At 39.0% G+C, this 16134-nt stretch overlaps 1 protein-coding gene across 3 annotated transcripts in view; it reads right to left on the bottom strand.

Annotated features, from left to right (window-relative positions):
- Positions 1-16065, bottom strand: part of LOC130051850 (protein phosphatase methylesterase 1-like) — a 34383-nt gene extending 18318 nt beyond the window's left edge. Inside the window, exons 1-6 of one of the 3 annotated variants that reach the window (XM_056154808.1) lie at positions 15793-16065; positions 12889-12991; positions 11799-11891; positions 11113-11170; positions 10260-10311; positions 10052-10120 (exon numbers count right to left, since the gene is read on the bottom strand). In XM_056154808.1, the coding sequence (XP_056010783.1) occupies positions 10052-10120; positions 10260-10311; positions 11113-11170; positions 11799-11891; positions 12889-12991; positions 15793-15866 (449 nt within the window). In that variant the 5' untranslated portion in view covers positions 15867-16065. Of the gene's footprint in view, positions 1-10051; positions 10121-10259; positions 10312-11112; positions 11171-11798; positions 11892-12888; positions 12992-15536; positions 15654-15792 lie in introns of those variants that run through there. The other 2 variants (XM_056154810.1, XM_056154809.1) reach the window with 2 other exon arrangements.
- Between the last annotated feature and the right edge of the window lie 69 nt (positions 16066-16134).

Genomic DNA, 16134 nt, shown 5'->3' with positions numbered 1-16134 from the left:
TCACTTTCATGTCTGTGTACGCCCCACAGAGTGGGCTCAGTGATGTAGACAAGGACTTTTTAGCTCACCTGAGCTAAAAGCTCAAGTGAGCTTTTCTGATCACCCGCATTCCGGCGTCCGTCCATCTGTCCGTCCGTCTGTAAACTTTTAACATTTTTAACTTCTTCTCAAAAACCACTGGGCCAATTTCAACCAAAGTTGGCACAAAGCATCCTTAAGTAAAGGGAATTCTAAATTGTTAAAATAAAGGGCCAGGCCACCTTCCAAGGGGAGATAATCAAGAAAAGGTAAAAATAGGGTAGGGTCATTAAAAAATCTTCTTCTCAAGAACCACTGGGCTAGAAAAGCTGAGATTTATAGACAGGCTTTATTAGGTAGTGCAGATTCTAAATTGTTAAAATCCTGGCCCCCGGGGGTCGGATGGGGCCACAATAGGGGATCAAAGTTTTACATACAAATATATAGGGAAAATCTTTAAAAATCTTCTCAAGAACCACTGAGCCAGACAAGCTGAGATTTATATGAAAGCTTTCTGATATAGTGCAGATTCTAAATTGTTAAAATCCTGGCCCTCAGGGGTCGGATGGGGCCACAATAGGGGATCAAAGTTTTATATACAAATATATAGGAAAAATCTTTAAAAATCTTCTTCTCAAGAACCACTGAGCCAGAAAAGCTGAGATGTATATGAAAGCTTCCTGATATAGTATAGATTCTAAATTGTTAAAATCCTGGCCCCCGGGGGTCGGATGGGGCCACAATAGGGGATCAAAGTTTTACATACAAATATATAGGAAAAATCTTTAAAAATCTTCTTCTCAAGAACCACTGAGCCAGAAAAGCTGAGATGTATATGAAAGCTTCCTGATATAGTACAGATTCTAAATTGTTAAAATCCTGGCCCCCAGAGGTCGGATGGGGCCACAATAGGGGATCAAAGTTTTACATACAAATATATAGGAAAAATCTTTAAAAATCTTCTTCTCAAGAACCACTATAAAGCCAGAAAAGCTGATATTTACATGAAAGCTTTCTGACATAGTGCAGATTCAAGTTTGTTCAAATCATGGCCCCTGGGGATTGGATGGGGCTACAAGGGGGGATAAAACTTTTACATACAAATATATAGGGACATTCTTTAAGAATCTTCTTCTCAAGAATCACTGAGCCAGAAAAGCTGATATTCACATGAACAGCTTCCTAACATAGAGCAGAGTTAAGTTTGTTCAAATCATGGCCCCCTGTTGTAGGATGGGGCCACAATAGGGGATCAAAGTTTTACATACAAATATATAGGAAATTTTTAAAAAAAATCTTCTTCTCAAGAACCACTGAGCCAGAAAAGCTAATATTTACATGAAAGCTTTCTGATATAGTGCAGATTCAAGTTTGTTCAAATCATGGCCCCTGGGGGTAGGATGGGGCCACAAGGGGGGATCAAAGTTTTACATACAAATATATAGGAAAAATCTTCAAATATCTTCTTCTTGTGAACCATTGGGCCAAAGAAGCTCACATTTACATGAAAGCTTTCTGACATAGTGTAGATTCAAGTTTGCAAAAACTATGGCCTTCAGGGGTAGGTTGGGGCCATAATAAGGACTACGGTTTTACATGCAAATATATATAGAAAGTCTTCTGATATGGACCAAGGTGACTCAGGTGAGCGATGTGGCCCATGGGCCTCTTGTTCTATGATCAGTTTAATGCGATAACTGCTACGATTCCAGCATCGGAGCTCCTAATCCCTTGTGGTGATTGGAATGGTCATGTTGGCAGTACTGGTACAGGTTTTAGAGAAGTGCATGGAAGTCTGGGTTATGGCAGACTAGATCCTGATACTGAGGGAGAGAGGATCCTGGAGTATGCTTTAGCGCACAACTTTCTTCTAGGCAACACTTGCTTCAAGAAACGGGACAGTCACCTCATCACTTACAAGTCCGGAAATACAGCAACACAGATGGATTTCATCTTGTTCAGGAAGACAATGCGCAGGCATGTGACAGATGTGAAGGTGTTGCCTGGGGAAGAGGTTGCTTTGCAGCATCAGCTCCTGTTATGCGACATTCATTTAGCCATGCCATCGAAGACAAAACGAAAGTTCTCGCCTCATCTGAAAGTATGGAAACTGAAGGACCCTGAAACATGCAGCCGCTTCCAAGAAGTCTTCAGTGAACACATGCTTGCTTCTGAAAGTGATGCCAACTCCATAACTGAAGAAGTCTGGGCTAAGTTCAAAACAGGTCTACTGAAGACAAGTGAGGTGTGCGGCACAATACAGCCACATTGATGGCGACGTTAAACCTGGTGGTGGTGCGATGAGGTTGAAGGGACAATTATGGCAAAAAGACAACCATTCAAGGCTTGGAAGGCTGGCAAGGGAACAAAAGAGGACTACTTGGTGGCCAAGCGTTCTGCAAGGCGCATAGTGCACCATGCAGGAGAAGAAGCAGACAAAGCAGTCTACAATAACATTGAACCCAATTCCTCGGAAGTCTTTCGAATTGCCAACCAGATGAGAAGGGTTAATACAGATGTTGTTGGAGACAAGCCAGTAAGGAATGATGCAGGGGAAATGTCCATGAGTGAAGAGGCTAAACAGTAGGCATGGTTTGAGCACTACATGAGGCTCCTCAATGTTGAGTTTGAGTGGGACCCAGGTCACATGTCAGACAAACCACCACTTGAAGGTCCACCCATCCCAATCACCATCGAAATGGTAAAGAAGGCCATCGCCGAGATGAAGACCGGCAAAGCTCCTGGACCATCAGGGGTAGTGGTTGAAATGATGAGAGTGGCAGGCGACTCGGGTGCCATCATGCTCCATGACCTCGCAATGGCTATCATCCGTAATGGCAGGGTACCAACTGATTGGGAGCAGAGCTTCATCGTTTGCCTGTATAAGGGGAAGGGTGATGCCCTCGACCGCGGGAACTACAGAGGATTGAAGCTGACTGAGCAAGCTATGAAGGTCATTGAGAGAATTGTAGACAGACTCATAAGACAAGTGGTGACAATTCATGAATCCCAGTTTGGGTTTGTTCCAGGCAGAGGCACAACAGATGCAATATTTGTTGTCCGTCAGCTGCATGAGAAGTACCTGGCAGTAAATGAGAGACTCTACATGGCCTTCGTGGATCTAAAGAAAGCTTTTGACAGAGTACCGCGACAAGTGATTTGGTGGGCGCTGAGAAAACTTGGTGTCGAGGAATGGATTGTGAAGCTGGTGCAGAGTATGTACGAGAATGCGCAGTCGCGTACGGGTTGGTGATGGTCTCAGCGATGAGTTTGAGGTGAAGGTCGGTGTACATCAGGGATCTGTGCTTAGCCCACTGCTCTTTATCATCGTCCTTGAGGCCCTGTCATGTGAGTTTCGAGCAGGAGTGCCCTGGGAGGACCTTTATGCCGATGACCTTGTCATCATTTCAAATTCCTTGGAAGAATGTGTCAGTAGACTGTTGACCTGGAAGGAGGCAATGGAGAGGAAGGGACTCAGAGTCAATGCCAAGAAAACCAAGATCATGATCTATGGCACAGGCTTGGATCTTCTGCAGAGCTCGGGCGAATTCCCATGTGCCATGCCGGTGTAGGCAGTAACAGTATACACTGCAAGGGATGTAAGCACTGGGTGCATAAGAAGTGCAGCGGCCTTAAGCACTTGAAAGATGATCTCAATTACCGCTGCCCTAGATGCCTGGGAACTGCTCGACCAATAGATGGGAGGCCACAGAAGGAAGTTCAAGTTAGAACAGACAAGCTAAAGGTAGTAGCTTCCTTCTGCTACTTAGGTAACATGCTGTCTGCAGCTGGATGATGTGTGCTCTCAACGATCACTCGTGTGAAGACGGCCTGGAATAAATTTAGGGAACTGCTGCCTGTCCTCTCTTCCCGTCATCTTTCCTACAAGACCCATGGCAGGTTGTACAGTACATATGTGCGTAGCGCGATGCTGTATGCAAGTGAGACGTGGCCCTTGCCAAAACCAGACCTCCTTCGCCTACGACGAAATGACAGAGCCATGGTCAGACAGATTTGCAGGGTAAAGCCAGAAGACATGGCTAGTGTCAGATCAAGCGTGCTACTGGCACGATTTGGGATCGATGATCTTGACACTATCCTGCGGGAGAAGAGGGAAAGCACAGCTAGAAAAAGACCAGCGTGAGTGGGGACTTTGTGATGTCAACCCATTGGACAGAGATGCCTGGAAGTCAAATGTTAGGTCTGCCATGCGTGCAGCAAGCCAGTTACCTGGAAGGGAGCCCACTGCTGTGGAAGATGCACCTAATCCTGCACGTTAATCAAAATGCCGATGATGATGAACCTGGTTTAGTATGGGGACACTCACCCTTGACAACCAGTTGCCGAAGTATTTTTTTCTCTCTAAATTTACATTGCAGCACTGTTTTGGGCAATCTATGGAATAGAAAGTCAATGTGTGCAATAAGATACTTTGGTTTAATACACAGATTGTTTTCTCGTCCAGCATCTACTTGTACTCAAATCAATGTTGGTAAAACATCTTGCCCTGTATGATGATGGTCAAATGAAAGGTTAAAACAAAGAGTTATATTGGAATTAATGATTTACCAAGTAAACATTGCCTTGTTCATTTTAAAATACATTTCTCATTGGGTAAAGGGGGGGGGGGGGGGGGGGGGGGGGGGGGGTTGCTTCATTGCCTTTCAACAAAGCGAACAAAACAAGAAGTGTTTGTAAAACATATATGCCCCCATGGTGCAAAATTGAAAAGGATTATTCACAAGCATCATTTAATTGATAGTGGTGTCAAACCAATTCAAGATACTGAACAGACAACATAATTTGATGTCCAGAGTGTATAGACCATGTGACCTAAAAATCAAAATGCTGTACCAGTGTACTAAGTTTGGTGTCAATCAAGGAAATGATTCTTAAAATATAGGAAGTGATATATTACTATGTCCAGTTTAACCCTTGACCTTTGACCATATATAAACCCATATTTCATAAGGGTCATCTACTCCTTATGATGTACCAGTGTACCAAGTTTGATGTCTGTCAAGGGTGTCCGGGTAGTGCTCTTGCTTCTCACTGCTGCGACCCGAGTTCGATCCCCGTGATCGACAGTGGTTGTATGTGAGAGGGTATGGTGGTCACTAATCCGAGATTCCTCTGACTCTTACCCCCGCTTTTATATTTGACATGTGCGGGGGAGAGTCAGAGCGGACTCCATATTGAAAAGTGGGAATTCAGCGACACCAGCTGGTGTCGCTGCTTTACCTACCTCTTACAACTTTATTTCGCGGATCTATCTTCCAAGACGTGAGAATTCAGTTAACGGAAGATAAATCTATAAATAGATCATGATTAATACGATGCTATCGCCATTTAAACGGCCCTAACACCGACAAATGGAGCATCACTTGAATTAGGTCGCCGCCTCGCCATTTGATTTCTTTGTGCATGACGTCAGCACATGTAAACACAAAATTCCATCGTTTAAACAGCAATAGCATCGTATTAATCATGATGTATTTGTAGAATAATCTTCCGATAACTGAATCCTCGCGTCTTGGAAGATGGGTCCGCGAAATAAAGTTGTATGAGGTAGGTAAAGCAGCGACACCAGCTGGTGTCGCTGAATTCCCACTTTTCAATATGGAGTCCGCTCTGACTCTCCCCCGCAGAAGTCACAAAATAAAAGCGGGGTTAAGAGTCAGAGGAATCTCGGATTAGGTGGTCACCTACTCGGACACGTGGGTTTCCTCCCACATAAATGACCCTCTAGCACAAACATCCATGCATCAAAGGACCCCATTGGAAATAAGCTTTCGAGCTTTCATGGGTTATCTTTGGTATTTATGTATGTATATACCGAATAAACATTTATTTATTTACTTAAGGCCAATTCAACTTAATTAGTAGATAATCATCCAGGGTCAACAAAACGTATGGGGCGGGTGGGAGGATTTATTTTTTTTCTGAGAAAAATATTAAAGACATGATTTTTTTTCTTCAACAGATGAGCATCATTTAATGCCAGGTGGATATCAATCTATGCTATTTTCACATACACCATTCCAGATTACGCTTTAATTTCAAACAGAAATATACCGATCTTCTTCAAGATTTACACCTGTAAGAACGCAAGAAATTAAGAAAAACAAATAGATCTATTTTCTTCACGTGGCTTTAGACGTTGCTATACCGGAAATGTAAACAAGAAGTGTAAATACCGGAGTCGGACATGAAAATATTCCGGAAATCGCAAGTTTCATAAAATAAAACAAGATGTGTTTGTGAAACACAAATGCCCCCAATAATGGCCAATTCCGAAGATGGCCAAGGTCACAAGGGCAAATATCTTGGTACCAGTAGAAAGATCTTGTCAAAAGAAATGCTCATGTACAATACGAAAGCTCTAATATTTACCATTTAAAAGTTATGACCAATGTAATAAAATAAATAAAAGTAGGTCAAATGTCAAGGTCAAAAGGTTCAATACAAACGGAAAGGTCTTGTAACAAGGAATACTCATGTGAAATATCAAAGCTCTATCTCTTACTGTTAAAAAATTATAAGCAAGGTTAAAGTTTTCAAAAAGTAGGTCAATTTCCAAGGTCAAGGTCACAGGGTAAACAAGATGTGTTTGTGAAACACAAATGCCCCCGATAATGGCCAATTCCGAAGATGTCCATTTCTTAAATTATCCATACATGTACATGTGTCATGTAGAAGCGAATAGAAATATAAAAAATAACTGTCTAGATTGTTAGTAATATGGGGAATATAAATGTACATTTGTTTCTATAATGCAAACAACCAAGACAAGTCAAACAAGAGGTCCATGAGCCATAACACTCACCTGAGTCACCTTGGTCCATATTTAAAGATTTTCCCTATATATATGCACATGTAAAACTCTGATCCCTATTGTGGCCTCAACCTACCCCCGGGGGGCCATGGCTTTAACAAACTTGAATCTGCACTATGTCAGGAAGCTTTCATGTAAATGTAAACTTCTATGGCCCAATGGTTCTTAAGAAGATTTATAAAGATTTTCCCTATACATTTGTATGTAAAACTTGGATCCCAAATTGTGGTCCTAACCTACCCTCCTGGGGGCCATGGTTTTAACAAACTTGAATCTGCACTATGTCAGGAAGCTTCAATGTAAATTTAAACTTCTCTGATCAAATGGTTCTTGAGAAAAAGATTTTTAAAGATTTTCCCTATACATATGTATACAGTCAAAACTGCCATAGCGACCCACTGTATTGAGCGAATCGCTGTCGTATGTGACCATAAAAAGTCCCCCCCCCCCCCCCCAAGACGTTGCTCTATATATTGTACCTGTATTAAACGACCACCTGTCTGACGCGATCAACAACCATGATTTTTACAATCTTTTCGTGTATTTTCATGAAATTTTACCTCTATTTAATGACAACATTTTTCGATTACAACGTGATTACTACTTTCGATTTCGGTTGAGCCGACTATTCTGGAAATTATCGCCCCTAACACTTTCATTTTCAAACACACGACTATTCTGGGAATTATCGCCCTTAACACTTTCGTTTTAAAATGCACGGTTTGGCGGTGATCTTGTTTAGTCGGCCCTCTGAATAAATTATTATAACAAAGCTGTCAACATGCAGGGTCGTGTGTGGTTAATTAATAAAACCCGAGTTGTTTTTTATTTAATAAAATCAAGGATCAGGGAATCAAGGCCGGTGTATTTGAAGGTGTGAATTTCGACAAACTTTAAGAAGTGCCGGGTAGGCTAAATCGGAAATAAAAATCTACCACTTGTTATACCATTATGTTCAACAGAGTGAAAAATTTGCCTGGTTGCGATATAAATCAGGTAAATATTGTGCTTAGGACTGAAATTTTAAACAGAGTATTCGTAGTTTTCCTGCATGAGATACTCGAAGTTTCCAGAATAATGAATGGAACTAGCGGCTCACTTCGACATGTCCCGAGTATTTGACACATTCGAGTTCAAGAAAGTTGCCTGCATTAGTTCTAAGCTTAAAAGATTTGCTGTGCATGTACAATGGATATTGTGATTTATCTAATGTTTCTCAGATTGAATAACATATTTCCAGCATGTGTTGTACAAAAGGAGACGCGACACTTCACCATTTGCTTTCTTACCACAAACATTGCATTTTTTAGTTACACTGTACAAGTGGGCTAAATAAGTGTTTATAAGTTTTAGAAAATTTACATGCAGTTCATAAATGAGATTTAAATCTCATGTAAATGTGTAATGTGAAATGCATGTGAAAGTTTATCATTCTTAAACAAATTAAATGTAATTATTGATGAATAATAAATTATGATACAACACATTGTATTCTAGATTTTTAACTACAGTGTATTATTAATTTCATTTTACAACTATTAAAACCGTACTTGATATTCTTAATGAAAAATTCCAAATACATGTAGTCATTTTCTCCATTGTACAAATTATTTGCGAAATTTTATCCATTAACTGTGGAAAATAGGCAACCTGTATTGAGAGACCACCTGTAATATAAGACCTTTTTCCATTCTTCGTTGGACGGTCTCTTAATACTGATTTGACTGTATTTGTATGAAAAACTTTGATCCCCTATTGTAGTCCCAACCTACCCCCCAAGGGTCATGATTTTAACAATCTTGAATCTGTACTATCTCAGGAAGCTTTCATGTAAATGTAAACTTTTCTTACCCAGTGGTTCTTGAAAAGAAGATTTTTAAAGATTTTCCCTATATATTTCTATGGAAAACTTTGACCCCCTATTGTGGCCCCAACTTACTCCCGGGGGTCATGGTTTATACAAATTTGAATTTGCACTATGTCAAGAAGCTTTCATTTAAATTTCAGCTCTTCTAGCCCAGCGGTTCTAAATGACCCCACCATATTTTTGTGATTATCTCCCCTTTAAAGGGGACATGACCCTTCATTTGATCAAACTTGAAAGCCCTTCACCCAAGGATGCTTTTTGCCAAGTTTGGTTGAAATTGGTCCTGTGGTTCTGGGGAAGTCGAAAATGTGAAAAGTTTACAGACAGACGGATGATGGACAGCGGGTGATCAGAAAAGCTCACTAGAGCTTTCAGCTCAGGTGAGCTAAAAACTGGATACCATCATAAATTGAAGAAGATTCTCATGAGTGGATACCATGCGGTATTCAACAGGGTCTGCATCCAATAGTATGAACATGAAGAAATAAATATTAAACTGATCACCAACACATCAAATCATGAGAATGCAGTGTTAACTTTGTTTGGTTGACTGGTTTCCACCTTGGGGCAGTCTTCATCAGAACTGTTTTATTTATTCAAGTTTAAATGCCGGAGCAAACGACAGATGTGTATTGTCATGGTCTATGTTCTGACGTTATAATACAAATTATTTTGTGCAACAGAAAATATCAAAACTCTGTTGTTTTCCTCTTGCATCTGAAAATAGCTACCACTCATGCCAAGAATCTAACCTAGGCATTATCTTCTGAACTATTTAAGGTACTGGGCTTTCATATTTTGTATAAAGATTCCTTATGTCAAGAAACTTCATTTGATGCCATGTTTGACCTTGGTTAGGGTGACAATAGGGGATCAAAGTTTTACATGAGAATATTAGGAAAATTAAATCTTTAACAAGATGTGTTTGTGAAACACAAATGCCCCCAATAATGGCCAATTCCAAAAATGGCCAATGTCACAAGAACAAATATCTTGGTACCAGTAGAAAGATCTTATCACAAGAAATGCTCATGTGCAATATGAAAGATCTAATATTTACCATTTAGAAGTTATGACCAATGTCAAATTTTTTAAAAGTAGGTTAAACTCCAAGGTCAAAGGGTGAAAAATGTTGGTACCCACAGAAAGGTCTTATCACAAGGAATACTCATGTGAAATATCAAAGCTCTAGCACTTACTGTTAAAACATTATTAGTAAGGTTAAAGTTTCAGACAGAATGATAGACAGGACAAAAACAATATGCCCCCGGATCTTTGATCTCAGGGGCATAAAACCAGATCAAATCATCCTACTTAAACTTTGAACTCACCTATGACCAATCAAAATAATGGGAGGAGGATCATCTCCATACATTTCTTTTACAATGTTCCCAACATCACTACAAAAACCAACCATACATGTATAACTTGATGAAAATTACATTTAAATTTAAAGTGCATTTTCATCTAAAGTTTTTCATTATAAAAAGATCATGGGATTTGACATGCATTAATTATTCTGAGATACACTTAACTTACCTTGACAATCTCTCGGCTGACAAATCTGTGTCATCTGAGGTTGAGGAATCTCCTAGTAAATAAATCCAAATATGAAACAATGGAATTGAGAAAAAGTAGCATTAGTATTGGCACCTACAGTGTACTTTATAATTGTGTTTATTCATTCAAGGAAGATTAAGGATGATTCATATTTAGAGTCCTTGGTGCTGGTGCAAGAGTGCTGGGTTAGATTCCCGGTTCAGCCAAAGATTTGCTCCTCTCTCTTATATATACTGCATTTTCCAACTGTATTATATATAGGAGAGAGGAGAAAATCTATGGCTCGACTGGGAATTGAACCCGGGATCCCTGTATGACTAGTTAGGAGCTCTAACTACTGAGCTACCCAGGCCGATATTTACAGTCTGTAGATCCTCAATTACTACATTCCTCCCTCCCTAATTTGTCTTTGCCCTCGAAGACAAACACAACCCAGGTTCTTTTTGCCCCTGGCAGGACAACCTGCAGTGCATGAGTGGTCAACGGCACCAAATGCAGTATACATAGGAAAGAGGGGAAATCTGTGGCTGGACCGGGAATCGAACCCGGGACCCCTGCATTACTAGTCAGGTTCTCTAACCACTGAGCTACCCAGGCCGATATCCACGGTCCTTATAGCCCTAACTACTACAATGAATTGGTAAATTTTTAATTCTTTGGGATTGATTTCTGCTGGCATTCTGTTATTTCGACCCATAACAATAGATAGTTCTTAATTCATATACATGTATGCACAAATACATAAATTGCGAATGTGGAAACATCATAGAATCATTTGGTGACACACACTTAATAACATCAACTGCAGACAAAGGGAGGCAAATCCTCTTACCATGTCCTCGGATGTCCACTGCTGCACACTGACACGTAACCAGTCCAGACAGAGTAGACTACAACAAAAACCTTATCAATCAAAGTACTGTGAGTACTGACGTATCAAAAATGTCTCACTCCATACACAACCAGTGTAAACTTCAACACAATGAAAAACTTTATCAAAACTGACATCTCTCCCTCCACACACAACCAAAGTAGATGGCAACACAATTAAAAATTTTATAAAAATTGTTCACGTTGCGCACTCCACACATAACAGTCAGTAATAATACAGGATTGCACAATTAGCTAAAGAAACTAGTTTCCATTGTGGTCCTGTCAACCAGCGTAGACTACAACATATTAAAAACTTCATAAAAAATGATGTCTCTCATTCATCACACAACTATCTATTTACTACAGAATACATGGCTTTGATGACAATTATTTATCAATTTATTTAGCATATAGTAAATTTTTAAACATAGGTACAGCCAACAGGCTTAAAATGAATACATGCATACAGTGAAGTGATTTTCATTCCCAGCCCTATATAGTTTTAAAACATATAATGAACTTATTGAATATAGGGAATTGCATTTATAACCAATGAAAGTTGTTCATCCCCAGCAAATTACTGTAATTAATGTGTTTTACTGTACTCTAAATACAAATACATATGTATATTGATGATTAACTCACAGAGAGGAGAGACCAGCTGAGGGCAGAAAATCCTCCCCCATGGAGAAAGAACACAACCGGACCCTCACTCCCACATTCATAAACTCGGAAAGTCTGGCCATCAAGTCAAGGACATAACAAAGAATTCATTTAGGATCTTACACCTGTAATCAGCAGTGATGTAAACAAGCATGATTGATAGCATTTACCAATGACTTATTTCATAAAGCAGTCTATGCGAAAGACATCGGACCGTCGGACCTGACCGATGTGCAGTGCCTCAGGTCCGATGTGTCATTTTTTACACTGGACCGGAATGTCCGATGTCTCAGTATTCGGTTTTAAGCTTTATTATTTTGACGCGGAGTCAATTAAATGTTTGTTATAAGTAAAAAATATCACACAAATCCAAATACGTAAATGAATGTGATTAAACCGCATGGACCGTCTAAAGTATTATGCGGGAGGGATCCCTGGTATAGTATTACTAGTATAATAAATAAGATTTCCTTGGTTTTGCATTTTCACGTGTTTCTCTTTTTTACATTAGGTTTTTAGGTCTGACAAAATTTGGTTCGGTCCGGTGTGTTCATTGATTACACAGGACCGAATGTCCTGTGTGGTCCAAAAAACTTTCGTATAGACTGATAAAGCAGCTCTCAGTTTTCTACAGTCAATTTTGCTAATGAAAAGAAGGGTACCTAGGCTTCATTTGTGAAACGTTAATTTTTTTTTTATCAAATAATGAAATAAATATGCACATTTTACTCTAAAGTACTCGTTTTTAAAACAGTTACTGAATAGATAATAACATTACAATCAATATTTAATAAAATCATTTTATTTCTATTTGATTAAAAACTAATATCTTGAATAAACTTCTTAAAACAATGAAAATTTATTTTCAAATTGATAATACTTTCTTTACATTTATTAACCAATTCATTTTTTAAAGAAAACATTTACAAATTATTTGTTCCATCTCTGACATTTCTTTATATTACGCAAATTCCTTATAATATGAGTTTTAATGTCTCAGAAGATTCATCAAAATTTCTTGTTTACTGCAACAAAACTTGTGACTATGAAGTTCACATTACTTTAAGGATACATCATTGTCTCCACACTTGACATTATGCATTCTCTCAAAGTACTTATCCCAGTGAATGGGGGTGTAGTCTCGTTTTCTTATAAATGGTCTTTTCCCTGGTCCACTGTAAAAACAAGAAACACACCCGTTAGACTTTGTGAAAAGTAGCTGTAATGTTGTAATCACCATTCATTTGCCAAATTATGACATCTTTCCAATCATCTGTGTAATTGCAGTCTGATTAAAACCAGCCCCCCTTTTCCTATCGGCGACGATAGGAGAAGGGGGGCTGGTTTTAATCAGACTGGTGTAATTGGTGCTCCCTATATAATTCTATGAATGACAACTGATAAGTCTACATAGGTCTACCCCTCTATACTTATTACTATAAAGTCTAAGACCACTGCGCCATTGTGATATGTCTCTAGCATGACTTGTTCATGAGAAAATGTATCATCCATTGGTTATATTCATCCTCTTAACAGATGGAGAGCACTTCCCCTATAGCGAGACCTTCTTGCTAAAACGCAATTATCCCTCTTTAGCGAGAAAGTAAACGTTACCATAAACAGGTGTTTTGGTGTCTTTACTGAAAATAATGGCAAATTCTGTGCAACGACACACACTGAACATGACACGAATTGTTTCTATAAAACTGACAACACAGTCAAGAAATTGCATATCAAAGTAGTTGCGTAAGAGGGAAGCAGTCTGAAATCCAATACACATCGTGAGTGTTTTTGTTTTGATTAATACATTTGCAGAAGTATCAGACATTTTATCACTTTTTCTTCTTTTCATGTGAAACACGAAGAGATGTACTCAGTGCTTCCCAAGGTTTTCTGGTACTTACTGGACATTTGGTCCAGTAATGGTCGAGTTATTACTGGACCAAATCACATTTTACCAGACCAAAATTTTATCTGCAAATTAATCCCCTATTCTGACCCCACCTTACCCTTGGGGGCCATGGTTTTGACAAACTTGAATTTACACTTTTTCAGGAAGCTTTAAAATATTTCATGTCAATTTGAACTTTCTGGCCCAGTGGTTCTTGAGAAGATTTTTAAAGATGTCCCCTATATATTCCGGTGTTAACCTTTGATCCCCTATTGTTGCCCTACCCTACCCCTGGGGGCCATGATTTTAACAAAATGTCAGGAAGCTTTCATGTAAATTTCAATTTCTGTCCCAGAATGGCATCGGCGACGTACTTTATCAGCCCAAGCATTTCACTTCAGATTCGTCAGTGGAGTAAACTTTTCGAACCCATGTTCAACACCAGTGTTATGAAATACACATTTTTTAAAAACTCGAGCAATTCGCGTAACTCAAATCAAACGTGTCTATGTTGTTCAAGTACTTCTTGATCAGTTTAAACGCTTTATTTACTTGTTATTTATTACCTAATTCAAACAATTTCACGGGATATTGCTCAATTGTATTATCACCCTCAAAGGGGGGAATTGAAGACAGGGTTCGAAATTAACTCATGTCTGCAAGTCCGAGACTAGTAAAAAACGTGTCGGACTAGTGAACTCTCTATAGCACTAGTCCGTACGGACTAGTGAAAATCCGGAAATCAATCTTCAATTTGTAAAGATTTTTAGGAAGATTTGTCTGAGTCTCTTAGATGTTTGAACTTATGGTTGATTACCTGCATGGTCAAGTGTTTGAATGACTCTGAAATCCTGATCTTCCAAACACATGGAGTGCGTTCGAGACCGCCGTTCTTCGAACGTGCACAAATTCGTCAAATTCCTGCCGATTCCGAACGCCGAGTACACATCACGAGAACGTGTTCTAGGTGTAAGAATTGCAAGTAGTGTGGTCTGAGAACATGCACGTTTGTGCGCACATGTTCTCGTCATTCGCGACTCTAACACAGTAGTTCATAACACTATAGCTCATGACTTGGTCAATCGTGTGAATTTTATTGACTTTATTGATAAAATTTCGAACTCCTGTGACTCTAAAATCTGAACACCAAAACAACAGGAACATCGATCTCAAACGCACTTATGGACGTTTATAAAAGGATTAACTCGAAGGTTAATATTGTATGCTTCTGAAGATCTTGAATGCGAAATAAAATATGGTGGTCTCTTTTTCTTCTGTAGGTGTCAGAAATTGAATTGTTTGCAACTGTGATGTGTTTGGTTTGATTAAAATGAAGATCATTTTATGATATACTGGACGGACTAGTGAAATGCTTTGCGGACTAGTGAACATCAACAGTGACTAGTCCGTATGGACTAGTGCTTGAAAAAGTTAATTTCGAACCCTGGAAGATGATTGCAAGTTTGATAAATATTTGAGTTAAACGTAAACAGGTTTTCTGTTTGCATTGACTAAAAAACAGAGTAAATTTTGGCACATGCTGCTAAAACTTGAAAATTTATCTGATCATGTATTTCATTGGAAAAAAAATCATCGGACATTTGGTCCGGCCAACAACTGATATTGATCGGACCAAAACAAAAATTACTGGACATTGTCAAATGTCCGACAAGGGTGTTTTTCTCGGTTGTACGGGATACTCTCGCTATAGAGGGATAATCGTGTTTTTGCTAGAATATCTTGCTCTAGGGGAAGTGTTCCCAACCTGTTTAACAGAGAAAGGCAATGCAAAATAAAACTCATTCTTTAAAATAACTGATGACCAATACCAGCTGAAAACTCGCTAGTGATCATCATCTTGTTTTCAACTCAATGGAGGTGATATTGACCTCGACCATTGGCCTCGGTGATTGTTACTTCCTTGGCGTTGTTAAAGCGAGGTGTCAACCTCATCAAAGTAAATAAATAGAGATCCGAATTACCTCTGACTTTATTTGTGTTCATATATCAAACGCGCAATATTTCACGATAAACTGAAGACTATTCATCTATCTAATTATATACAATTAAAATAAGCCTTCTTACCCAAGCCCATGTGGTGGTAAAGGTGGTAAACCACCTATCTTAGCTTTTAGTGCTTGCTTCTGCAAGGCTGACATTTTGTTTCTCACCGTTCTGACGTAGTTTTTCCAATTTTAGTTATTCATGCTTAATCAATGTATTTTACCTCTACATTCTTTAAATCAAAAACAACATTTTGCTAAGTTACTGACAAGGGCATTGGCATAGCCTGCAATATTCAAAGAAAAAACTTATAAATATTTCACACAACCGTTCTTTCCGTAACTATCCGTGTGTAACTTTCAGAGGAAAACTTGAAGAAAAAATGTGCGTTAAAAATTAGGTAGAAAATGCTATGCTGTACAT

Source organism: Ostrea edulis, chromosome 2 (assembly GCF_947568905.1).
Source record: "Ostrea edulis chromosome 2, xbOstEdul1.1, whole genome shotgun sequence".
In the NCBI taxonomy this organism is placed as follows: domain Eukaryota; kingdom Metazoa; phylum Mollusca; class Bivalvia; order Ostreida; family Ostreidae; genus Ostrea; species Ostrea edulis.
This window is presented reverse-complemented; position numbering and strand designations above follow the sequence as displayed.